General features: G+C 42.1%; 1 protein-coding gene across 1 annotated transcript in view; it reads left to right on the top strand.

Moving 5' to 3' along the window:
• The window catches only part of mta2 (metastasis associated 1 family, member 2), a 41,545-nt gene extending 14,802 nt beyond the window's left edge, over positions 1-26,743 (top strand). The window contains exons 2-18 of the mRNA XM_050066530.1: positions 1,271-1,338; positions 4,994-5,087; positions 16,721-16,838; positions 17,622-17,685; positions 17,823-17,940; positions 18,062-18,164; positions 18,773-18,872; positions 19,904-20,092; positions 20,266-20,340; positions 20,426-20,484; positions 20,585-20,685; positions 20,838-20,977; positions 21,164-21,392; positions 21,680-21,769; positions 21,858-21,976; positions 22,653-22,795; positions 23,176-26,743. Of these exons, the coding sequence (XP_049922487.1) occupies positions 1,271-1,338; positions 4,994-5,087; positions 16,721-16,838; positions 17,622-17,685; positions 17,823-17,940; positions 18,062-18,164; positions 18,773-18,872; positions 19,904-20,092; positions 20,266-20,340; positions 20,426-20,484; positions 20,585-20,685; positions 20,838-20,977; positions 21,164-21,392; positions 21,680-21,769; positions 21,858-21,976; positions 22,653-22,795; positions 23,176-23,329 (1,964 nt within the window). The 3' untranslated portion in view covers positions 23,330-26,743. The remainder of the gene's footprint in view (positions 1-1,270; positions 1,339-4,993; positions 5,088-16,720; positions 16,839-17,621; positions 17,686-17,822; positions 17,941-18,061; positions 18,165-18,772; positions 18,873-19,903; positions 20,093-20,265; positions 20,341-20,425; positions 20,485-20,584; positions 20,686-20,837; positions 20,978-21,163; positions 21,393-21,679; positions 21,770-21,857; positions 21,977-22,652; positions 22,796-23,175) is intronic.

Here is a 26,743-nt window from a genome sequence, read left to right as displayed (position 1 = left end):
GCCTGAAAACGCAACGTTTTGAAAACGGGTTCCAGAGTGCAACATTTTGGAAACAGCAGCGTCTCCTTGTCATGTAAACTTGCAATATGCAGTTCCTCTGAAAACGGAAACTTTTCGCACATGTGCATTACGGTTCCCGTCATTAGGCATGCCGACAGTCACAACAACAATGCCGAGCTCTGTTTGTGCTGCTCACCCTGTTGATTTGAAGCGAAGTGTAGATCTGTTACTGTAGCAACTCCACCTCGTCATCCATCCAGACAAAGTTATCTGTGCATGCTTTCGCCATTGTGTCTTCTTTGTTTTGGTTTGTAATCACTGTGTTGTAGAGGCGCTTCAGCCGTGGTGTTGCTTTGCAAATTTACACTGCCACCCATTGGCCTGGCGTGCATACTACAGCGTTTCCAGTAGATTTTGTAGCTCCGTGTGAATGGGGATCGTTTCAATAACGTTGTCATATAAACGCAGAAGTTTTGTAAAATGCAAAGGACAGACTGTACCGTTTTTATAGAAACCGTTGTCATCTAAACAGGGCCTTAGAGAGGGCAGGGGGACACAAAGACATAGCTACCGTCATACACTCTAGTTGGAATCACTGAATATCGATGGTATCTAATTTCTTGGTTCTTGCTTGTTTTGATTTTCATGTGAATATTCAAAACCTGACTCCTGGAAAATATATTTGAATAGAAAATTGTGGATAAAATTCAACAACGTGAAAACCAGGCAGTCACAGAAGAGGGGGAAATTGTTATGTGGTGGTGCAAGTGACACACTTAGTACTTGCATATCGATGATTTTAACACTAACCTCTAACCCCAGTTTACGCTTCAAATCAGTTGATCATATCACATTAAGTGAGTCCGCGGCCTGGATAGAGAACTTTCCTGCAGCTCATATTACAGCAGTCCATTTACTGAGCTGGCAGGGTCTGGTTCTCTTAACAGCTTCTCAGTGTTGTACGGACAGGCTTCCAATTAGAGCTGTGTGTGGTAGAATGGACTTTTTCCATCAGTTTGCCAAAATCTCTTCAGTTCTGCAGTTACAGCCAAAGCCGTGTGTTGGTGCCTGTTCAGAGGAAACCTGAACTTTCAGAGGACAAACCTAATGTGTATATGGGGCTGATGTGAAATGTATTGTCAGAGCGATATTCATTACACTTAGTATAGTTAGTGTTTACTTTAGGAGGTATGTTCATTCATTGTTGTGAATATTCCACTGTGAACACAGCATGAGTCTTATCTTGTTTTACTGTTGTTGTTTTTTCCAGATTATGTGTACTTCGAGAACTCATCCAGCAACCCTTACCTGATCCGTAGAATAGAAGAGCTCAACAAGGTTGGTTTTCTCTCTTTTTTCCTTCAACCTCACAGGTTTGTATTTAAAAGCTGTTTCTGTTGTATCTACAGGGCTCGGAATATTAAATATATTTGCATGTAACTTTTAAAAGGACGTGGTGTGTTTGTCCTTCCTTCTCTGCACTTCTGCCAAGGCAGAAATCCAACATTGACATTTTCCTCTTTGTGACGGTTCAAATATGAGGTGATAATGTAATTTGATTTGACTTTCCCTTCAGTTTTTTCAAAAATGTTATAGTAAAATAACTTTTTACATGGTCACAGACTGCAAACCTCTTAAGGCAAAATTTTCTTAATTTAATAGTTTAAAAATGCAAACATTTTCATTGTGTTACGTTATCATTTGAGCTGACATTCCCTGTACATTAATGTTAAGTGAAAGTACTTCAAATTGTAAATGGTCATAGGAGCATTTTGAGCAAGCCCAATACAGAAATGTTTCCATCATATTAGGACTAATTTGGTGACATCACACATAACAATGAGAGTTATTTAACATTTGTTGTGTAATAAATAATTGCTGTAATGTAAGTCTTTCTTTGTGCTTTTGGCCGCTCAAAGTATCGATACTGTAACAGTACGAATAGACATGCATCAAAATCCAAGTAGCAGCTGGCTCGATCGGGCTTTAAGGCCCAGACACATCAAACCGATAACAAAAAACTAGCGCTGACGAAGGCCAACTGCTGAGTCGCTGCACATCGCCTGTGCAAAGGAACTTTTAGAACCTCAGCTGCTGCAGAGAAACTTTTAGACCTAGCGCAAACAACGGTTAAGTTTAATTTTCACTGCGCCTGACTTCCTGCTGCTCCGTCTGTGCCCAAAAATGCTCCAAAAATAGTAATCGTAACAAGTTTGTTTTGATCTCAAGCCCTCTTGACTTAGTTGTTTGTTTGCTTTCCTCACTTCCGTTTCTCTTCTTTTCCGCTGAGCTGAACTGCCAATCAGACCATATACTGATGGTCTCTGCCACCGATTCAACATACAGAATCAATCAAAAAGCTGCCAACTAGTTCCTGTGTTGTGGGACGCACCACAAAAGTAGAGGGACAGGTGCTTACCGATGGCGGGCAGTTGGCCTGGTGCATCAGGCCCGTACATGGTGCTGCTGTTTTGCTGTGCTGCTCTGTCTTGTCTCTCTGTGCGCTTTCAGTGTCCTGTATTCACCCTGCGATGTTATCAGTTATAAACTTGTTTTTCACTTAGAGAGAAAATGGCTGCGTAGCATGAGAGTATGTGAAAAGTGTTGATCGTGTGATTCTCATGGTTAGTGCCTGAGAGCTGACAGCCTTGCACAACATATTCTCTGTACCAAGTTACGTACACTGGTGCCTGTAGAGCTGAATATTACTTGCACAGCTGAAATTTTATGTGCACCACCATATATATGTGTGCGGTATTTTGAGCCAGTATTTTTATAGCTCGTATACCATAGACACAGAACACTCAGATCGACTGGCTGGTGTGTTAAAATCGTATTAGGACTCTCTAATATTGTTCCTGTCAACATACTCTAAACACACTAACACACATTTCCCCTGGTCTTTCCTGGGCACTGCTCATGGTAAACCTTGGTTACTGTAATCACAGGACACTGGTACAGGAGCCACTTATATAACAGCAGCAGCATATGACACAGGCTCGTTTCCCAGTCAAAGGATTAAGCTCATTTATGTAACGCTCTTACATTGAAGGGCTTGTGCTGAGCACCAGGAGGACTGCATCGTCCTGAGTGCTAATGGCTGCTGAGCACAATGAATGGATAGTAAGAGAGAGGAGAGAGAGAGAGGAGAGAGAGAGAGGGAGAGGGAGAGGGAGAGGGAGAGGGAGAGAGAGTGGCCAGCTCTCCAGCTCCAGGCTAGAATGTGCAGGGGAGCACTGTGTGTGTGTGCTGCTGATGCTCTCTCTCCTCTTATGATCACAGTCAATCCAGGGAGAAGGAAACCCCTCATCATCTATCAAACCCAAAGTGCTACTACCAAGGGGGGGTGCCATATCGTAGCCTTTATCATAAAACCAGTTTACAGCTTCATGTGGTTTGAAATTGTCGTGCCATGATATGAACTGTGGAGGAATTGATTCCAAAAAACATCATAAAGCTTCAGAGAAAAGAGCAGAGGGGCTACATCACACAACAAAGGCCACATACACTGTCATCAACTTACTAAGCTGATCTGAGTGAGGAAAATGTCATCACACAAGGAGAAGAGAGCAAACACTCTAACCGCAGGCTAAGGTTAGTTTGACAATCACCAACTGGACACCCAGTAATGTATTGTAGGATTGACTATTGGTAAGTTCACAAAATATTTACACAATGAGATTTTTGATAAATAATCATTGGTAATCTGGACGTAGTGACTAAGTGGATAAAGACAAATAATATAATAGCTAGGACAGTTTGGTAAGTTCAGAAAGTGGCATTACTTCACTGTGATGCATCCTTGAAAACCAGGAGAAGACAACATCTACCATATTACCATATCTGAACTCCAAGATAGTATCCAGTCTCATATGACAAATTCAATATAGTATTGACATTGCCCAGCCCTAGTCTGCATCGAGTTGAAGTTACTTTAATGTTTTTAAAGATGGTTGTTAAAAGGTGAAACAACTAAGTCCAGCCGTTCCTGTGGCGGTGTGAGATTAACAGCGCAGTGTTGGATGTCAACCACAGAGGCTTCGGCCCAAGCAGCAAAATATGACGAGTAGTGATGAGATCACCTTACGCTGTGTTAACTCTGAATGGGTAGAGGATGTAGGAGGAGAGCCTCTCATGGGGATGGTCCTTCACTGCTACATAATAAGGCATTGAGAGCTGATCGGCGGTGATCAGCTATCACTGCCCCACCACCATCACACATAGTCTAATACTGTAGTAAAAAGTGAATGCACATAATAATAAGCTCCGAATCTGAGACAGCATCACATCTATTTTTGCAATTTTCTCCTTTTCTCTCATTTCTTTGCAAAAAAACATGCATCGCAATTTTTTAGGACAGCTGTTGGCAACAATCCTAAGAACAGCCCACAAAATCCTGGAGGGACTGCATAGTGTGAATGCAACATTAAACTTGATTCCAGCTTTGCACAGAGCACATGAGAGCACAGACTTTGCTACCTGTAGGACTTGTTGATTGTGAGGGGCTGGTGTAGATATGATGGGCCGGGGCGTCGGTGGCTTAGTGGTAGAGCAGGCGCCCCATGTACCTCTCTCTCTCTCCCCCTTTCACACTTGTCTGTCCTATCAATTAAAGGCTAAAAATGCCCCAAAAATATCTTTAAAAAAGATATGATGGGCCCACAGCTGCTGATGATTAAAGTGGGTTTTACCTACATTGTATTTTTGCCTCACTCAAATAATATGCAGAGAACACAAACTGAGGAAAACAGAACTGAAAAGCAAAACCGAAATCATAAAAGATCTGAATCAAATGGAAATTATACTGAGCCCTAGATGGTGTCTCTGATTAACCCTTAGTGTAAGAAGTGAAACAAACCATGTGACATGGCTGAAGGCATGGAGCAATGAGTGGTACAGTAGCTACAGACCTCTGACAGGAGCTCTAACAGAGGTAGTTATACCCGTGCTTTATTACGAAGCAAGCCTGTAACCTGTGACTCTCCACTTACAGACAGCCAATGGGAATGTGGAGGCGAAGGTTGTGTGTCTGTTCAGGAGGCGAGACATCTCAGGAAACCTCAACACCCTGGCTGACAGCAATGCAAGTAAGTAGCAGCCACGGATCCCAAAAGCTCCCCTTAGCTCCCCTCTTGTTTTCTACAGTGTGAGAGCAGGTATGATATGGCTCGCTGCCTTTAATGAGCCCGTTCCCTATTGTGTTTCACATAAAAGCCTCAAAGCACCTCTTCAGCTTTTATGTGGTAAATTGCACCAAGGCCTGCTTCTGGGGTTAAAGTAAGACCATCACTTTTGTGTAAGGCTCGGATCTGAATGCTGGTCTGGAAAAGGAAGAGTTAATGGGACAGCTGTTTATTAGTGCAATACAAAAATATTAGCTACTAAATTGTGGTCATAATATCTTTTATAAAAATCAATACGTATTAAAAAAGGCCACTTTAAAGTGATTTTAACGAGTGTTAGATCCTAAATCCACACAGACATGCTGCCCAGGCTAACTTTGCTCTGTGTGATTACACAGCTTTATGTTACAGTGATCATTTTGTAAGCTATTTTTAGATAAATGTTGGCCTTACACCAAACGACTTTTCAAGCAATTAAACTGTTGCAGACAAACTTCCAGTGTCTGAATAAAATAGTTTTCCCTCAGTTGGTGTGCACTCCCTTAATCTCAATTGTTTCGTTTATACATATATATATTTTTTTAATCAAATTTTTGTCACCCTTTTTTTTTTTTTTTTTTTCAATAATTTTGTATGAGATATACAGTAGTCACAAATGTCAACATGTCGTTGAAGAACATATTTTCTCCTAATTTTTGCCAATGTAATTAAGACTAGAATGGACTGCTCTGTTAGTTTAAAGATGCACTCCCTCATGTAACACTTAACTGCCCCCAACAAGATCCCATAACATTGTCCCAGCGTTCGTATCAGACACATAATTTTAATTAGTGCTATTTGGGTGTATGTACTGTATTCAATTGAATATAGGTCAAAAAGGATTTGCAAATCAAATCACTACATTCTGTTTTATTTATGTTATACACACATTTTCAGAATCTCTGTTCTATTACATTTTAACTTTCATATGACAACAAACAACAACTACATGTATTCAGTGTGTGTTTAAGGTTAGTAATCTTGTTGGGATGACAAAGCCTTTAAAAAAAGATTTATCACAGATTCAGTTACAGACTCAAAGCACTGCAGACATGACATTGTTAACTGAAACTTGGAAAAACATGCTGGTGCTGTGCACCACTACTCAGAGACTTAAAAGGTGTTCAGCAGTGAGACCGGGGTAAGTTTAGAAGGTTCAGCTTAATGCAAATGGCATTAAAATAACTTGATTTCCATAAAAAGAAAACTCTAACACATTAAAAGATGTTTTACCCTGTAGGTCGCTAGTGTGGTAGTTGTTGTTATGTCATGTCAAGTGTGGAGTTAGGTCCGGCTATGCACCACTAGTTTCACATGGCAACGGTGGTTTTAAACTGGTCGTCTGAAGTAGACAGCCAGTGACAGGCTTTATACCCACAGTCTACATCCTGTGAGCCAGACTGGTCCTCTGCCAAATATATTTTCTGAGAGATGACCCTCCACTCTGTAACACCACTGTGCAACCACGAGTGGGATTAAAAACATACAACATGTCCTTTCTCAAGCAGACCACATCGCCTCTATTTCCAGTTTAACCTTCATTCATATTGTATCAGTAATCGAACCATATTGTTTTAGTAGTTTAGAATTAGGGCCTTCACTATTTGGATTATGAAGCTTGTGAAAAGTAAGGTGGTTAAAGTCAGCAGTCTCCAGCTGTTACTTCAACATGTCATATATTCTTCTCAGCTCATTTCAACGATGTGTGGGGAGGCAGGTTTCACCTCAGGTTTTACAGGCACACACTCCTGAATCAAATTGTGTGGCAGTAAAATGATCCCACACCCCACTGGAGTTATTTCTTTGGTGAGACATAATAATAATAATCTCTATCTGTAATTTCCAGTAGTATCGTCTCAGTACGTGGTGCCTGCCCCGCCCCGCCCCCCTCCACCCCACCCTGATCCAGCCTGTGAGCCCAGTCTCTGTCTTGTGTGTGATCAGAGAGCGAAGGAGGTGGGAGGGTGGAGGTAGTGGGGTGGTGCTAATGGCATGCAGACTACTGAAGCCTGATCACATTCACTCATTACCCCCACCCCGACACCAACACCAGCTGCCCCCTCCCTCCTCCTGGGCTGCAGTGCTCCAGACAAAGACATCCGCGCTCACACACACACACACACACACACACACACACACACACACACACACACACACACACACACACTAAACCTCAAAATGGATGCATTAATGCTGCTTTTTTGATTGTGCTCAGCAGCACACACAGATGCTAAGTGTTTGTTCAGTGGTCATGTGTGGACAAGTCTGGGATGTGTCTAAATACAAGGATGGCAGAGTCATCATGTGTTGTGTCTGCTGGCAGCTCTTTAAAGGTTTTTATTATTTTAAAGAGGCCAAGCCATCTACCTTCCAAACATGGCTTTGCCTAATTAGACTTTGTAGGTGATGCAGTGACAATGCTGAACCACAGGAACACTAAATGAACTTAAAAGACATTTATGGTGGCATTTGTCTTTATTTTAATGCAGCTATTCTCAACAACAGAAGATGAAGTCTCCAATGACAGGCTAGCAAATGCCCCATTCCAACCATTTCCCCACAGTCAGAGACAGGTGGTTATAATAGCAACTTGGTGGTGCTTTTTTTAAATGATGTGCTGTGCCTGGGTTTTGTTTCTATGACAATATGTAGACACTATCATAAGTCAGGTAGCTAACAGAAGAAAAAAACGATAAGTGAACACAGGCCCTAAGGCTACCTCCATACTTATGTTTTTGTGTTAAACCACATAACTATTGCTGCGTTTACACCTAGAGTCCACACTACTCTGATGTTTTGGAACTCCAATAAGGGAGACCTCTTAAAAATTGCTGCTGATCCCGTTATAGTTTGAAAATTCCCTGGTTCATTTTAGTTTGGACAGGCAGAAACAGAGACTCTAGAAAATGATAATGCAGAAACCCAAGTTCGCCTCTTGATTGGGTCTTATCAGTCACGATGTATCAAGCCAAAACATTATAGCTAGGTCTACATACCATTTTTGATTTCAACACCTATTGTGTAGGTACTTCTTTTACATTGCCATGGTTTCCTCTGGCGATTGATAATGCTCCCTGTACTGCTCTGATATGATGCTGTATTTGCATTTTAATGACTCCCAATCTATTTTCCTCCACCCTGACCACCAACAGTTCAACTCATGATCAGTCCAAACAAAGAAATCGCTGTTCTTACTATTTGCCATCTCTGTAGTAATTTCTGTAACTAAGCAACCAACCGCAGGGTAGACCAAAGGGTTGTAAAGATTCAATGGTCAACAATCCAATATAATCCATATCATCGTCTTTAGGGTACACCTTTATTTTGAAATTCTTTGTCACTGTTGAACAGCAGCAGGCATTAAATGGCAAGCAGCCAAGAGAAAGTAAGTAAGGATAATGGTATTTACTCAGGAGTAAAGCAGCAGAGTGGGATTATTTTGGATTTCTGAGAAAATACAGGTCAACAGACAAAGCACATGCCGTGAGTAAACAATACTCTTATGAGATAAAGCATCCAGGAAACACGACATACCTGCCTGGCCGGGCATCTCTATCTGTTCCTGTCTGGCATCAACATCAGCTGCTCAGTTTTAACAATGTTGGGCTAAAAAAAACGTGCATGCAGGCTAAAATTCAATTGCCGAGTTCTGTCAGGAGATGCAGTGACTTAAACCAACAGTGAGTGAGAAAAGTATAAATAATACATGTAATTAGTTAAGCTATAAATTGAGGAAAACTCCACTAGCCGCTAGGCTAAATGATGCAATGTAAAAGTGCTTAAACTTGGATGGCTAGCAAAAAACAATTGTTTTGTCTGTGAACCTTGACAGTTATTATTGATTTAAATTTTATACTTTTGTTAAATTATCTTGTTTTATGGCTGTTGGGAGAATTTTGCCTTCAGGGCTTTAAGCCAGATAGTCTTGGAAGTTTTAGAAAAAAAGGTTATGGTTTGGTTTAAAAAGAAAACATTTCTTCCAGAAAGGTTTTTTTTGGCAGAAAGACCTGAAGGTTGATTTATCCCATTTCCTGTTTTATATGTGTTAGTGGAGTCAATTTAAACTTCACTGCACTTAACAGGTCACAATTATTTACATTATTCATGTGTGTCAAATGATCTTATGATCTCACATTGGTTGCAGGCCCCTGAATTGAATCAAATTGAAATCGTATCATTACAGACTTTGTGAAATGGGTAAATATCATATTGTTGTACAAAGAATGGATATAATATTGTGATGAAACTAGTGACTTACACTCCTAGAAGACAATTTGCTTCGGCTCATCATACTTGAATTCATATGTGACGACACCTGCTGGCCTCCATAGTTTTCTGTATAGTCGAGCTAAAATGTTGTCCCCCTCTTTCCCATTCACACCTGTGGAGAGAGAAAAATGTATGAAAGTGTAACTAATTATGCAGGGTGCAAATTAAATTTTTTTGTCCACCAGCCAAATGGCTACATTTATAACATTTGACCAGTCACTCAACAGATCACCAGTGTAGTTTTTGGCTGGTGAGTGAAACATTTCTACCAGTGTTTTGCAAGTGGATAGTGATAATTTTGTGGCTTGTAATAAAGTTTGTAATAGTGCTTTTGATCATGGGTCATAAAATCTAAACCAGGCAAATAGTTTTGCTGCATGCAAGTTAATAAAGACTTAATATTATATAGAAATACACCCAATTGATCGGCTAGAGACTGGAATCTAGGGCTGCACGATTCTGGAAAAAATGAGAATCACGATTTTTTGGCTTATAATTGAGATCATGATTCTCTCACGATTTTTTTCAACATAAAGATATATTGTGCTTATTTCCTGATACAAAAGGAAAAGTAACAAAATTTATAAATAAATAATAAAAAACACATAAACTCTGGTCAGCAGAGAGGGAACACTCCTGTTTTAGCTTTAGTCTCTTGTCTTCTCTTACAGCTTTTGAACAATTTTAACAATAATATCAATGTTGAACAACATTTTTCTGAGGTAGGTATTCCAGGCCTGGAATTAAGTCAAAATCAAACGTTTCAACACCATGCATTTGACAGGAGTATTCACCTAACATAGCCTGCATATCTTTATTTGACAGGAGTATTCACCTAACATAGCCTGCATATCTTTAATTATGTAATTATTTATATGTCTCTGTATATTTTTACATAAATCCCCAATATTTTATTTGCCTTTAAAAAAAATCCTCTTCCTTCATTTAATTTGACAATATTTATTGTATTGTATAATATGTATTAATTCTCTACAGGATCTTGTATGTTCTTTAATGTGTGTTCAATTTATTAAAAGAAAAAAACACAAACATTTTGGTAAACCCTCTTGTTCAGAGAGGATCTTTGCCTCCCAGTGTGTTCCTGGCGGCAGAGGAGAGTGATCCGTCTTTCTTCTCGGAGGATGTTTGTCCCATGAGAGCAGGCAGCTGTTCTCCATGTCTGCAGTGTAAACATCTTTCGCTGGCGATTTGACAGTCACTAGAAGCACATTATGACCCTTTGTAAAAGTTTTTGTGTGGTACCTGTGTTGTACATGAGCTAACGTTAGCGGCTAAGGACTGAGAGGCTGTCCGCTATGTGTGTGTGTGTGTCTGTCTGTCTGTCTGTCTGAGGAGTGTCAGTATATTAACTTGTTAGCCGTAGCCTTGCTGTTCGTCATGTTAATGTTATCGTCGGCAGCCCTGAATAGCTTGTAAAGCTTTAGCATAGTTAACACATTTGTTATCGGCCCATGTGTTTACTGCTACAGAAAATTAATAAATCTTTGGTTTCCTCTCTGCCGTCTTTAATCACGCTTGCTAACGCTAAGTCAACTTTACCAGCAGATCTGAATGAGGCACAAACTGAGGCTACAGTTAGCAGTGTGTTTCCCCCCTGTCTCGCTGCTTTCCAAACTGCCGGCCAGCTGTCGCTCTGCATCACGTGGTATAACGCTGCGTCGTTGGGAGCGCTTGTTTTCATGCAGATGATGTCCCGACTCCCGGCACGGGCGGGGCCGGCAGAATCGCCGCCATTGAAAAATTAGATCGCATGAATCGAGATCACGATTTTATTCCGATTAATCGTGCAGCCCTACTGGAATCCAGATCGGCCATGGCCAGTGACCGGCCAGTTATTCTTACATAGAGACAGTCCTGTGCCAATCAGATCTACACAGATATGGGCAAGATGGCGCACGTTGCATGCTCAGTGGCACAGACGGCACCGGAATAATGTCACAGCTGCTGCAGCCTGTTTTTAATTCTTAGGTCGTTAAATACCAGTGCATTGCCATGTTGCCTTGGTTAGTGACTTTCAGACCCTTTTGGCGACTTAATTTCTAAAAAGCGACTAGTAAAAAAATGTAGCAACTTATTTAGAGCATCAGGGGAAAGGTGGGTATGTCATTCCCATGCATGCTGCTCTGAGTAATCTGAGTGACCTCCTCTTCTGCAAGCAGCATCGGGTCCTCCTCTCCTATTGCTCCGGGCACACACGTTGGGGAAGGCAGGAGAGGAGACAGAGGAGTTAACAAATAGCCTACTGTACACACACCTTCACATTCTTGAAAAGAGATATTGATTCATACAGTTTTGTACAAATAAATAGATAAACACATTGCTTTAGATAGATAATAAATGGTTTACTCTACATGCTAAGCCTATACACAGTAAAGAACAATATTTTCTCTGATTCTTCTTCTCCGATATGTAAATAACTCATTTGAGCATGCAGATCTGTTGCACCTGTTGTCTTTGGGGAAGCTGAAACATGATAGATAGAGTGGATATACTGCAATTTATTTTCAGTTGGATTTTATTTAGCTAAGCTCAGATTTGTTTGAGTGAGGATGAGAATGCTTTATTGTGAAAATACAAGTGAAATCCCCATTAGCACAAAGTTTGAAGGGTACCCAGTAGCTTACAGGGGATTTATACTTCTGCATTCAAGCAATTCAATCAATTTTATTTATAAAGCCCAATATCACAAATCACAATTTGCCTCACAGGGCTTTACAGCATACAACATCCCTCTGTCCTTATGACCCTCGCAGCGGATAAGGAAAAACTCCCCCAAAAAAAAACCTTTAACAGGGAAAAAAAACGGAAGAAACTTCAGGAAGAGCAACTGAGGAGGGATCCCTCTTCCAGGACGGACAGACGTGCAATAGATGTCGTACAGAACAGATCAGCATAATAAATTAACATTGAATCGACGCTGTAGCTACGGCGTAGGCTCCATGTCAGTGTAGAGCCTACGCCATAACCTACGCTGTAGCCTGACATGCACCACCCCAGAAATGTAACTACATGTCTCGGTGACGCAGACCTCCTGTCTGTTTCTGTGAGTTGAAACCATTTCCCTCAGTGGAGCTGGTGCTAGTAATGTGTGTACTTGTGTTTGAAATTGTCTCTATTAAGCCATGTTTAATGTGTGTTTAATGTGTGTTTTGAATCAACTAAACTTTACAGCACTTCACAGACACCTCCGCCGCCGACTAGTGTTTTGCAGGTGTAACTGCAGAGTGACACAGACACACAAACGCATAAGTAAAAATGCTCACAATGACACAGGCGATATGCGTAGACTATGTGTGTAGGGTCTGCGCACAACTATAAATCCCCAATTAGTGGGTAGAGCAGGTGTCCCATGTACAAAGGCAATGTCCTTGCCCTTTGCTGCATGCCATGCCCTCTCTCTCCCCTCATACTTAATCTGACCTTTTGAGTAAAGACAAAAAAGCATAAATCATATTTTAAAAAATAATGGAAAGTTACAAAACTTTGTGTATGCTGTTAATTTTCTTTCTTAGAAAGAAAAAAAATGCAGCTCAGCAATTTCAAAATATGGGAAATTGGAATCAACCAAGAAAACTGCTATTGGTGCATCTCTAATTTTAATAATCACAAAGTTTTCTGACAAAGTAAACATTCATAAAGGTAAATGAGTGAGTGATCACAGAGATCATGAAAGCCAACAAAGAGTTGTAGTCTTCAGTACACTCTTACACCACCCCAACCTTGTCTGGGTCGTTTTCCAAAGGTTTCATTTCACCCATCAGTACTAAGACGTACCACTCTTGTTCTGGAAAAGCCTGACTTGTTTTGATTGGAAAAAAAGTCTGCTTCGCAAAATGTAGTGTTGTTGATATGGTATAGTTTAAAAGGCTTTCCAGCCCTGTCATAGAGTCAAGGTGATGTATGTGAGTGTGTCTGTTCAGGTCTGGCTTGATTCAGCCTGTTATGATCCTGTAGCAGTGATGAAGAAGTGTACCAGCTCCCTCTCTCTGCTGCTTCTGCTCATTGGTACTAAACCTTTCTTTATCTGCCTCACTTTTTTCATCACTACTCCCCTCCTCTTCCTCCTCTCTCACACACACACACACACACACACACACACACACACACACACACACCAATTCTTTGTGCAGAACAAAAGGCCCTTGATCTGTCCCCGAGGGCCACAGCACACAACGGGTTAATTCTGACTTGCCTTGTGTCTTTGTCAGAGCAAAGAAAATGTGTGTGTCTGCATGTGTGTGTTTGTCTGCAGGAGTGTGTTACTGTTATGCTGTGTGCGCTTTAAGTGCCTGTCGCTCCTTCTGTGTGTGTATGTGTGTGGTTTCTTCTTCGTGTGTGTGTGTGTGTGTGTGTGTGTGTGTGTGTGTGTGTGTGGTGGAGTGAGTTGGGGATACATGTTGGGGGGGGGATGGGCGCCTCAGGTTTGGTACACAGGGTTTCCTACTTTGTCTGGCAGGGACTAGCCGGACAGGGGGAGGAGGGGGAGGGGGGGTTGAGAGGTTAACAGAAAAGGGGTGTGGCTTAAGGTACCGTCCCTCTGGCTCACTATCTCTCTCAGTGTGTGTGTGTGTCTCTCTCTCTCCTGTGCCCTCACTGACAGGGTTTCCTGTGGCTGAGTGCAGGGGCGGAGTCCACGGAGATGGAGCGATATAGTCCCTCCCCTCCAGCTTGCAACTCCAGCAACAAATTACTCACCCGCCTGAAATTAGGAATGCGCAATCTAGTGGCCGAACACACACACACTCAGACACATGCACACACACACGGCTGCTTATGGCTTCATTTTTTTCATGTATCTTACTGGCTGGAAACATGGGTGTTACATGGGTTTGGTCATGTGCAACACTTGCATTGTTTTACAGTAAGTCCATTAATAAACATGTCTGCAGGTCTGTGCAGTGTAGTAGATGAAAAAGATCAAGTACACAGTTTACATTCTTACATTCGTTATAGAAGTCTTAGTATAAGAAATCACACCACTGAGCACTCAGCCAGTTTTCGCCAACTGGATAATTTGATTACCTTTGAACTCTTATAAAGTGCTTTACAGAGCATTAACAACATATTAACTGCTGCAAGATGTAATAACAGCAAAGTAAGAAATTAACTCAGAGGACAAAAACGCTGACAGGTCATTACATAAAGGTACGTCTGGAAGTGTAGTGGCCTGAGGCATGAGGTCGTGTTCAAAACAGAAAGCAGTACTGCTCAGCATGTCAAAATGAATCTTTAAAGGCTAGACAAAGGTATGTCATCTTATGCAATATATTGCCATATCAGCGCAACCCCAACTTGCAATTGTTGACACGGAGGATAAAATGTTTGTCACTATAATTACTTTCCAGAGTTGTAAAATCCAGTCTCAGTAGTTTTAGAGTCTGAGAAGCCTTCAGAATCATAGATCTGTTACTTGAACTGGACTTCATGGATCATATTTTGTTGTCTCATCTGCAACCAAAGCAATACACCCCTACTAATGCAGCACCTTGCCTTATTGTCAAACAGAGCTCTTTATGTCTGGTACAACACCTGGTAAAGGCAAACTCACAATTGACAACATTTTATGGTAAACTGTTAGACCTGGTGAAATAAACTCATCAATACACTGGTAGATAAAGTTATGACATGGCGTCATCATCACTATGTGAAGCAGAAAATAAGAGAGGGAGAAAGAGATGGATTGGGTAAGAACAAAAGGAGAACTAAAGAAACATTGCAACTACAGACAATCAGTACGTTAACATGAAACTAGAGAAAAATTATTTATTGTGTCAGTCTGACTAAAACTGGACTTTTTAAATACCTATAAACATGTTAGTCCGACTGAAATTGTACCAAAGCGAATTTCTCAAAGTGGGACTAACACACCCAGATAATACAATAAGGAGTTGAATTACACCTGCATGTATGTCAATCGGACCCAAACTGGCAGAGGCGCTCTGCGCATGCTTCACAATCTCTGCCCTAGGCTTTGACCCTGAAGTCGAATAGCATTAAATGTGTAACAAAAGAAGCTCGTAACAACATGAAGAAAAATACATCCAGAGCTGTGCATTTAAAAGTAGAGCGTAGAGCATGTACGAAATGTACAGAGCTGTTAAGTTGTCCACCATGGTACCAGTTTGCTGCTAGCTAATCGTAGCTAACTTGTTTGTTGATTGTTTGGTCTGTGACGTAATTGGTCAACCAGAAAAAGGTCCAATACTAACAAGCTGAAAGGGAGCATATCACCACCTATCGTAGCGCAGACGGTCATTCCCTTCCTCTGCTTGTATACTGGGACAAGGACAGTGGTTCAATTAAATGGCCTAGTTGAGCAATATCTGTCACTTGTCTTAACTGTGCATGTAAAGGTACTGAGTCTTGCAATGGGATCACTCCAGCTCAATTACAGCAATCTACAACTCAAGATGATGTTTGCTCAGGGCAAAACGTGGAGGGCCAGTGGCCCCTTACCCATGTCCTACCCCCCTACTTCCTGCCCCCTTGCTACAGCCACATGCATCTTCGAACTTGACCTTCCTTTTGATCTCAACTACACACCTGTTACGTTTCAGAACCTGTTGACAGAAACCCAGCAAAAATACTTAAAAAGGCCTGTGTAGCAGTTCCTACTGCAGTTGATGTCACAAGGACCACATTTTGCCATGATGACATAGACAAACACACACTATTTCACTATGGGGTTACGCCATGGTTATGTTACTCAACCAGTGTTGTTGCTGTTGCAGTGACTTGAGGTGCGCAAACTGGTCATGCTCTTAATTATGCATAACTTTAAGCATTAATAACATTTGAACAGGAGAGGTATAAAAACATGCACCCCCTGTACAGTTGTCATTAATGTTGAAATTAGCTAAAGAGACCAAAACTGTTTTTTTGTACCAGGCTGTAAACATGTTTCTTTCTGCTGTAGATTTGAGCATTTTAATATGGAAGTCTATGGGGATTGAGCCAACCTCAAGTGGTCATTAGAGGAACTGCAGTTTCTGGCACTTCTACATTGGCTACATGTGTTCAGCCGCTGAGGTTGACTCCCACTATGATTTTTTTCCCACTTCCTGAATTTAAAAAAGAAAAATAAAGTCATTCACGTTTTACTCCTCCTGGGGGAATCCTGACCCGGAGGTTCCAGATCAGTCTTTTAGACCTCTAAACCAGCAGGATGTGTTGGAATTCTGTTGGTCCTCTTTCAGTTGGTGACAATGTATGATGTTTGTCCTGTCAGTTAGGAAAACAGTGCTGATGCTGATGTGTTTGTGTTGCAGGAGAATTTGAGGAGGAGTCGAAGCAGCCGTCGCTGTCAGAACAACAGAAACACCAGCTAAAACACAGAGAACTCTTCCTGTCTCGACAGTTTGAATCTCTACCTGCGACTCACATACGGTACGTGTTCACTAAGAGCAGTCACTGAGAGAGCTGCAGTTAACTCTGAATCCACACACAGTTAGGACTGAACTGCTGAGGAAATGGCCCTTGCTGCAGCCATTCTCAGCTGTTTAGGCAGTGATATGTTCTGTCCCTGCACAGGCCATCCCATTTTATTTCCCTGTTAGAAAGAGCTGTTGCCCATCCTGTTAAGCTGGTGATGAATGCATTATAAAGTGATACTATAGTAGACCTACCTGACTGGATATACAGTGGGAATGTCCTCACACATAACATAACTGTCCATAGGTTTGTCATATAATGTCCAGCCATTACAAGACATGTTCATGAGGCATCATTTAATTAGCCTGCTGTGGGCTGTGCTGTGTAAATCTGAAGTTTAAGTGAAATAGAATGGTTCAGTGAGGTAGTAAAAAGTAGCTCATTTCACATCAGAGTCCACTGCTATCAACAATGTCTTGGACAAAATGACAACAACACCTTAAAGTTTAATCCAAAACGGTAGCTCTGAAACAAATTCACTATTTAAGGCATAAGTTGATACCTGTCAGAGACGTGTTGTGTCAACTTTAAAGTCATTTTTAAGTTGCAATTTATGGTGTCATTTTCATTAATTGTACTATATTATTCAGTGTTTTGTTATTCTTCATCTGGCTGCACCAATAACATGGTTGTTGTACTGTCTGAAACTGCTTGGTTCATATTGGCTGTGATGATGATGATTGGGCTGTAGAGAATCTGAACATCCCGGTCTGTGAATGCTCCTCTCTGTCTTTGCAGGGGGAAATGTAACGTCACCCTCCTCAATGAAACAGACGTCCTGGCCGGCTACCTGGAAAAAGAGGTAGGACACCGTCTCTCTTTACTTTTGCATCCATTGATTATCAGTTTTTAGTTTAAGAAAGAGAGACACAGTGAATTAAATGTTGGAAAAAGGCACATTTGTCAAGCAGCTGTATTCTTTTTCTGTGTTCTGTCCAGGACTGTTTCTTCTACTCGTTGGTGTTTGACCCTGTCCAGAAGACCCTACTTGCGGACCAGGGCGAGATCCGAGTGGGTTCTAAGTACCAGGCCGAGATCCCTGACAAGTTAGCTGAGGGTGAGCAGCACGCTTTAAGTTGGAGATACAAGGCAAACAAATGTATTCTGAATTCTAATAAATAGAAATTAAGCAGAAACAGTAAAGAGTTGACCCCTCTCCCTCCTCCTCCTCCTCTCAGGTGAATCAGACAACAGGATCCAGGAGAAGCTGGAGACCAAGGTGTGGGACCCCAACAACCAGCTCAAAGACCCTCAGATCGACCAGTTCCTGGTGGTGGCAAGGTAACGTTCCCCTGCTCCCCATCTGTCACTCAGTTGCATCATCATCATCCTCCTGTTGCCATGACGACTTCTGACTCTGCCATCCACAGGACAGCTTTTCTAGAGGAAATGTGTGAATTGGCATCAAGTTTGATAATCTCATGGGGAAATACGGTTTTTTGTGGCTGATACATGTAACATTTGTTGTTTGCAGCAGCTTCAGAGAGGATTGTGACAGTGTAGTGTTATTAGACTGAGGTCAGCAGTGTGCCAGTGATGTCTGTCCTGGAGGTATTGGAGGTTTTCATTTCAGTTTAGGGTATATACATATTCTGTATAATGTATGCCAAAAATTCATACTAATATGCATTTGACACTGTAATTTAGCAGTGGGATGATGATACCTCTCTCGTATTTGGAGGTGCAGCACAGTTTTTTTATTAAGGAATTCTATAGTGACTTTGGTTTTGGAGGGAATCAGCCTGCTGCCTATAAAGTGGTCCATGAGCCAAATACTCCATCTAGTGTTCATTTAAGGAACTTTTAACACTTAAACAGTCCTAATATTTCCCTATAGTACGTGTAGAACAGACAGATGAGTAATAATAACCTGAATAAATTTTTTACAGAGCTGTGGGGACCTTTGCTCGGGCCCTGGACTGTAGCAGCTCCATCCGCCAGCCCAGCCTCCATATGAGTGCGGCTGCAGCCTCCAGAGACATCACACTGGTGAGAACATAATTGACTCTGTGTGTGTAATTGACTCTGTGTGTGTGTGTGTGTGTGTGTGTGTGTGTGTGTGTGTGTGTGTGTGTGTACCAATAAAATTGCCACATTTCTTATTCACTGTTTGTAAAGTTTTTAAATTCTAATTTCACATTAATTGATTCTGATGGCAATTATATTGTATCATTTCTTGTTAGTACACAGGAGTACAGTGTACTGTGTGAATATTATAGACTGCTATAGTAATGGACGTAGCTACTGTGACATCATCCACTGGTGAGTTCAGCACTACAGCTGTCCCCATGTTGGCTTTTTGGAGCCTGAAGTGACTAAACTTGGGTGAGAGGCTGGCACTGTGGAGGAGCAAGGGTTGGATCTGACTGAGAGGCTGAGGACACTATTGGCACCCACATGCACCTAAAGAAGCCTGCCCTTAATTGGTTGTACATTTAGGCCATAATAAAATATAAACATGTGATCTATGGTGACTGTCTGGCTTACAGAGCCAGCGTCAAGTGGCCATTTAAAGAACATGCAGTTTTTGGCACTTTCATATTGGTTTAATTTTTCAGCCAAGGAGGTTACCACTTGGTAAATATACAAAGCAAGGTTTTGGGAATTAACACATTTTATGAGACAAGCTAATAAAATTAGCAAGCTAGTTAGCTAGCACAGCCCACGGTCCCTTTGCCTCACTTCCTGCCCAGGAGACTAAGTCCTGGAGCAAGGTCCATCAGTAAGGGTCCTGTAGCAACTCTAATTCAGCTGGAGTAAACCCCAGCACCACGGGGTATCTGATTCAGTCTGCTCATCTCCCTGCTGGTACAGCAAGCCTTCTGTTGTTGCCATTACACAGGTTAGACCCACTAGCCTGCTGTGACCCCTGGCTGTGTTTAGCAGTATGGATGGTTGAAATCACATGACAAACCTCTGGTGGTATTATAGTGTATGTATAACATATAATTTCCCCCAAAGGAGGACTGATGTCTATAATGATGAAGCTCTAATGAACCACCTCCTCTCTCTGCTCTCAGTTCCACGCTATGGACACGTTGCAGAAGAACAACTATGACCTGGCCAAAGCCATGTCCACCCTGGTTCCTCAGGGGGGTCCGGTGCTCTGCCGTGATGAGATGGAGGAGTGGAGCGCCTCAGAGGCCATGCTGTTTGAAGAGGCTCTGGAGAAATACGGCAAAGACTTCAATGACATCCGCCAGGACTTTGTAAGCTCTTCTTTGCTGTCACTTGCAGTGTATTTATGTGAAAGCTCAATGAGATGTGATATTATTCCAGGTGTTCACTGTTGATACACACATTTGAATTTTTGTTTTAAACTTCAGTGTGATGGGGAACTGAACTGTCCTGCATACATTGTTTGTTTTCTCTTCTCTCTCAGCTGCCCTGGAAGTCTTTAGCCAGTGTGGTCCAGTTCTATTACATGTGGAAGACTACAGACCGCTACATCCAACAGGTAGGTCAACAGCAAGCCATTAAATACTATAAAGCGCTGTTTGATTTGGGTTTGACCTCTGTTTTTACTGTTACCTATTTTTCAGAAACGACTAAAGGCAGCAGAGGCAGACAGTAAGCTGAAGCAGGTGTACATCCCCACCTAGTGAGTATTACTGTAAACCGCTACACTAAGTAACCTCTTTGAGTTAGACCTGCGGTCAGAATAACTCACTTTTCTCTCCACTCTCTCCTCCCTTCACCAGCACCAAACCCAACCCCAACCAGATCATGGTGCCAGGCAGCAAGCCCGGTATGAACGGGGCAGCAAGCTTTCAGAAAGGACTCAGCTGTGAGAGCTGCCACAGTAAGTACACACTGTGAAGGAAGCACAGTTTCTGTCAGAAATTGAAAACATTGCTTGGCTCTTAAATTTCTGTCAAGTGACTCTTATTAAAAGTCTTGAGGACTCTGTTAAAATGCCCTCTACTAACACTTACTCTCCTTCCACCAACCCAGCGGCTCAGTCTCCTCAGTGGTATGCCTGGGGGCCTCCCAACATGCAGTGCAGACTGTGCGCCTCCTGCTGGATCTACTGGAAGAAGTATGGAGGCCTGAAGACCCCCACACAACTAGAGGGTGCTGCTAGAGCTGGCTCTGTAAGTCTGCGTCCTCCCAGTCTCATCTCACCTGGAGTCATATTTCTTATGTCAATCAGAAGCAGTGCAGAAATCAACCGTACTGTCACAATGATTCAGCTTTGATGAAATGAGCTGTTCAAGAGTTGACCTCTCAGAGTGACATGTCTCGATGTATCATGGTGTTCCTCCTTCCTCTGCATCCAGGAGGCAGGCCCCCGCAGTCACATGACACGCCAGGAGGTCCAGGGCATGTCACCGTTCACCCGCAACGAGGGTCGAGCCAAGCTGCTGGCCAAGAACCGCCAGACGTTCATCCTGCAGACCACCAAGCTGACCCGCATTGCTCGACGGGTGTGTGAGGACATCCTGCAGCCTCGCCGTGCTGCACGAAGGCCCTATGCCTCCATCAACGCCAACGCTGTAAAGGCTGAGTGTATGTACACACACACACACACACTTCCACAAGGCTCTCACGTTTGTGTCCTGAATAATGCATCTTGTTCATGAGGTTAGACAAGATTTTGCGTGTGACCACCATATGTAGATTATTCACTCTGTAAGTTCTGTAAAGCTTATTTTTAAACTAATTACAAACTAAAGTTTAGGGTGTTCCATTGGTATCACCTACTCTGGTATTTTATTCCTTTAAATGTGCTGTGTAAAGTAGCAGATCAAAATAAGATGATGAATCTAAACCACCATGTCCACTGGTTTCTTCAGGTATGATTAGGCTGCCCAAAGCCACAAAAACTCCTCTGAAGAGCAAGGTGGTGCCTCGACAGTCACTGGCCAACATAGTGAAGGATTTAGGTAAGAACACATCACGTGATCATCACTTCTCTCAATCCTCCTGTCTCAGTCTGATTGGTTGCTGAGGAGTGTTGTTGTGTCTCCGCAGCCATCTCAGCTCCTCTGAAACTGAAGGCATCCAGAGGACCCCCGACACCCATCAACAGGAATCAGGCCAGCCAGCCTCGCGTGGGCCAAAGCTTGCTGGGAAAGAGAGGCTTTGATAGCGTTAGTATCACACACACACACACACACACACACACACACACACACTACACTGTTTTCACAGCACCGCTGGCTTATCATTTGATAAAATATGCTTGCATAAATTGGAATTACACATTTTGGGGCTGCATGTAGGCGAGCACACACTTATCCTGTGGATAAGCAAGAAGTCAAGAAGTGTTGTCAGAAGAATGTTACGTAGCTGCCTGACAACAGTAGTAAACACAGACGTATCGCCAAACATTTCATTAGTGTACTCTAATTATTACTGTCACTTACCTCTAAGTTGAAATGATTTTATATCCCTTTGTTTCACCCTGGGAAGCCACGTTTTCCACGAGACAGTTTATTAGCTTTTACAGTGACCTCATATTCTTCCACACCCTGTAACACAATACCTCTTCTTCCCCAATGTGGTGGCTATTTCTTTCCAGGAATTGAATTGTAAAGCACAGTGGGGGTGTAGTTACAAAATTCAGAGGTGTACGACCAAGCACCATGATAGCATTCGGAGCCTTTGCGCTCAACGTGAGATGGATGAGTACATCAGTTTCTGGCGTGCTTGAGGCTGCTCCACACTCTCTCTGACAGGCACATTACAAGTCTCATCACTTGCTGTTAGCCTTTTAAGTGAAACAACATGGTGGATTCACTGTCCTGGTCTTTTGTTGGTTCACAGGCTACAGGAGTGCCCTACCCAGCCAATGGGAGGCCATATACTTCAGGTATGAGGACCACCTCGCAGTCGGTCATCAAGCGGCAGAAGGTCAGCCAGGGGGAGGCTCCCAACCCTGTGGTGTTCGTGGCTACAAAGGACACCAGGTACAGTGGAAAGTTAAATGTTCAGCCACAATAATAATAACCCATTAAGTCCACTCAAGCAGCTGGTATTTGTTGTAATTAATATATTCCCTGCTGGTCAGAGATTGGTAAGTCAGAACAACCATTGACAGACTTCAGGTAACAGTTGGGGATGCAGCCATTTAACACATCAATGGGAAGTTTGGTTTGCAGTCAAGGGCTATTTAGTAGCTTTTTCTAAGCTTTCACCTGCAGCGCACGGCCTTCATCAGGAGAGAGTTTGCTGATGAGTCCTGTAGCTGTCACAGTAGATGAATCTAAACTCGTTACAGAGGTCAAAATAAAAGAACTGGATTAGAGTAGAGATTTTAAACAATATTCTGGTGTTGTCTTTCTCCCAGGGCTCTGAGGAAACATCTGACCCAGTCAGAGATGCGTCGGGCAGCGAGGAAACCTCATCTCCTAGTCCGCATCAAACTGCCGCCGCCCCCCCGCTCCCTGGCCATGCCCCTGCTCCCCTCCAGCACCAGCGAACCCATCGTCCTGGAGGACTGAGGGGGAGGGACAGCAGGGCCTTTTAACAGGACATGGGGGTCGGGTGGGAGTCAAGGAGGGTCTGTGCTCAAGCTGTCACTTGACAGGCAGCACAGTACGCCATACCAGTAGTCTTTTATTTTCCCTCTTTCCAGTGTCATTTTTCTTTAGTCCTCTGTTATTTCCCAAAAGTTGATGTGTCCAACACACACACACACACACACACACACACACACACACACACACACAAGCACTTAAACGACTGTACATTTCCATCATATTAAATACACACATCAGCACACTGACACTCACATCTTGGGCTTTGTAGTATTTTATTCAGATCCTGGATTTTTTTGCTCCCCTTTTCAATACCGCCTGTTTTTAAATGTGTAATTTAAATCAAGATATTTCTCATCCTGAAACAATGGTGACAAAGCACACTTTGTTTTTCCTCCACGGCTCTATCTTTGTGTAAATATATGCACCATTAAAGGGGTGACACCTGCAGTATGTGAGGAGAACGGGGGGTGGGGAGGTGGAAAGGGGAGAGCTGTAGCTGGCCGAAGGTCGAATTTGATTTCACTCATCCGCTCTGCTACTCCATTATTTGTAGATCATTGACTGTGTGCTCATGTGCAGTGGTGAAGTTGAGACTTGTTGACAGAGCTGCCCTCTGTCAGCGTGGACTCACAGTGTTTGATTCATTTACTGCAAGTTTTCTTTACTGAGTTTGTAACTTGTCGATTTTCCCATCATCAGCAAGGAGCCAAATACAGCCTGTCACAGGGGTTAATGAATCCTGACGGGTCGAGTCCTCCCCTGCACCTCAGTCCCTCAGTGTCAACAGTATTGAGTGAGCACAAAACAGCTTGAGTAGTGAGAAAGTCAAGGTTATGTGTGTGCAGAGACAGAATAAAAGTGTAGACATAGTGGTAATAGAATAGATTTAGTGGGCTGTTTTTGGGATTGTTGCAGCCTTTTAAAAAAAACGTTTTCATGGCATCTTAAAAAAAAAAAAGATTGCGATGCTAGTTGCAATGTTATAGGCGTTCTTGTGCAATGAAATTTCGGGGCAAGACAATTCAGCTGTTGATGCCAGTGGACACAGCGGTAAAATACCATTTCCGTGAGCCGCTCTCCTCCTGCTCTCTCAGCCTGGTTGGCACAAGCTAACACGGTACACAGTGATCTCATCCCTGCTCACCATTTTTTACCACTTGAGCAGAAGCCTTGCAGCAGCAGGTAACATCCAAAACTGAGTTGTTAATCTCACACCGACACCAAAACGGTTAAACGCTGTCATTAATAACAGTTTGCTAATGTTAGCCATGTGATGCTAACAGTTTGCCCTGTCAATTTGTGTGTGTGACACTCTGTTCTACAGAGCTCTGGTCCTGCAGCAGTAGTCTCATGATAAACAGGAAGAAAGTAGGGGTTGAGCGAGTTATAATGCTGGAAGCAGTTCTACAATTAAATGAGGTTTTACTAGTTTTAAGAAGTCAAATTTGTGGTAAAGTTGCTGTGATTGGACAAAAGTGAAAGGTTGCGCAGAATTCACAGGGATTGGCTGTAATTGTTGTGATTGCAACATTGTGGAAAGAACTGGAAATCAGTGTTCTGACAGGTTGTATCACTCATACAAAATCAAAAATGCCACCCAGTGCCTTTTGAGTAACATCAGTGTCAGGGCTGCAGCTCACCGTTATTGTCAAACTAATCTGCTGATCATCTTAAAAAAAATAAATAAATAAATATATATATATAAAATTCAAAGCCAATCACAATTTTCCAAAACCCAAGGGGGTGTCTTCAAATTGCTGTTTTTGAGCAACCAATAGTCCAAACCCCAGATATTCAGTTTAGTCAAATAAAGAATAGAATCAAATAATGAGTCATCAAAATTGTTGAAGTAAATTCGGTCCTAACAGCCACATCATGTTAACCTAAAATTGTTGATAATCGCCAAAAAGGTGGAAAAATGAACCAACTTTCTATTGTTTGTACAGCCTGAACTGAATCCTGGCTTAACTGCTCAGATTTTTGTGCTCATTTGATAGTTTTGTCACTAATAACCTTCCATACCGTCTCCATCTTCACCAGGCTTAACAATATCCTTCTTCAAAAACTGAATAAGGGTTGTTGATGCAGTCAAGCCACATTTCGTCTCCTGTCACTTCATGCTTTTTTAGCCACTTTTTGTCCATTTGAAGAGAGAAGTTCCCTGGCTCCTGTTCTCTTGGCCTCACCCTGATACGTTTGAACAGGCTGTCTGGAATCTAAGGGGAGAGGATCATTGCTCAGAAGAGTCTGTAGGTTTACAGTGTAGGAGGGATCATATGTAGTGTTTGAGGAAAATCTAATGATTGTGGTTCCCATGGTTTTGCACGAGTTACTGCGTGACCTGCCATGATGAGAGAAAACATTTGGCTTTGAGGTACTGTGTTGTCTGCAAAAGTCCAAAATGAAGCCATAATGTGCAAAAAAAGAAGAAAAAAAAAAAGGTTGATGTCCGTTCTTAGTGAGTGAGTGGACACTTTTAACCCCGGGGGTAATGTTAAATTGAAGCCACAGCATTTCTGACAATGTACTGTTTGGTTGGTTTGAAGGAAACTGACACAATTATGTTACTGGTCAGTTGAAAAAAGTCTGTTAAAAATGCAGCAATATGTAAATGTACAGAAGGCAGTTGGGGCCAAAAATTAAGTTCTGAAATAATGTGAGAAGTTGCAAAAAGAGTTAAAGTCGTATTTTTTCTCCAAACAAGAATTCATTCAGAACTTTTTTATATGGCCTTAATCCTCTTCTGTAAATGTCTAATGATGCAGAACAGAATGATGTTTTTGATTGTGATTGGGTATGATGACAATGTGAAAGGAATCTTCAGCTGTCTCAATGTGCTTTCATTTCCTTTTGTTTATTTTGGTTCCCCCTGTTTGTACCGTAATGAAAGGGTGAGTACTAAAAGCAAGTTGTCAATTGGATGATTATAATTCCTGTGAATCCCCACAGCAGTGAGGGTTACACCGGGTTTATAAGCAAGTTTGGTCCCAATGTGGGCTTTGTAATATTTCTCAAAAAAAGAAATTTGAAGTGTTGAGTTTGTAGCAAATACTAATCTGTGTAAAGACAAGTGGAAAACTGGCATATTTTAAACTTTTTTACATCTAAAGTGTGTAATTCTGCTCCATTATTGTGGAGATGGCTCTAATAGGCTACTGTACATGTGAAACATTGCTCTCCTTCATAGGGTGGGTGGGGGTCATTTGAACCAGGGGCGACATTCAAAAGGGACAGGGTGCTGATTTTTGTATGATGGAGAGACAAACATGCTACAACTGAAACTTTTTCTCAAGTGTTTTTTATTCCAATGTCTCTGTATCCTTTAATGTATCTTGATAAGAAAAGAAATAAAGAATTTTTTTTTCTTCGTGGTCA

Source organism: Epinephelus moara, chromosome 17 (genome assembly GCF_006386435.1).
Source record: "Epinephelus moara isolate mb chromosome 17, YSFRI_EMoa_1.0, whole genome shotgun sequence".
NCBI classification, from domain to species: domain Eukaryota; kingdom Metazoa; phylum Chordata; class Actinopteri; order Perciformes; family Serranidae; genus Epinephelus; species Epinephelus moara.
This window is presented reverse-complemented; position numbering and strand designations above follow the sequence as displayed.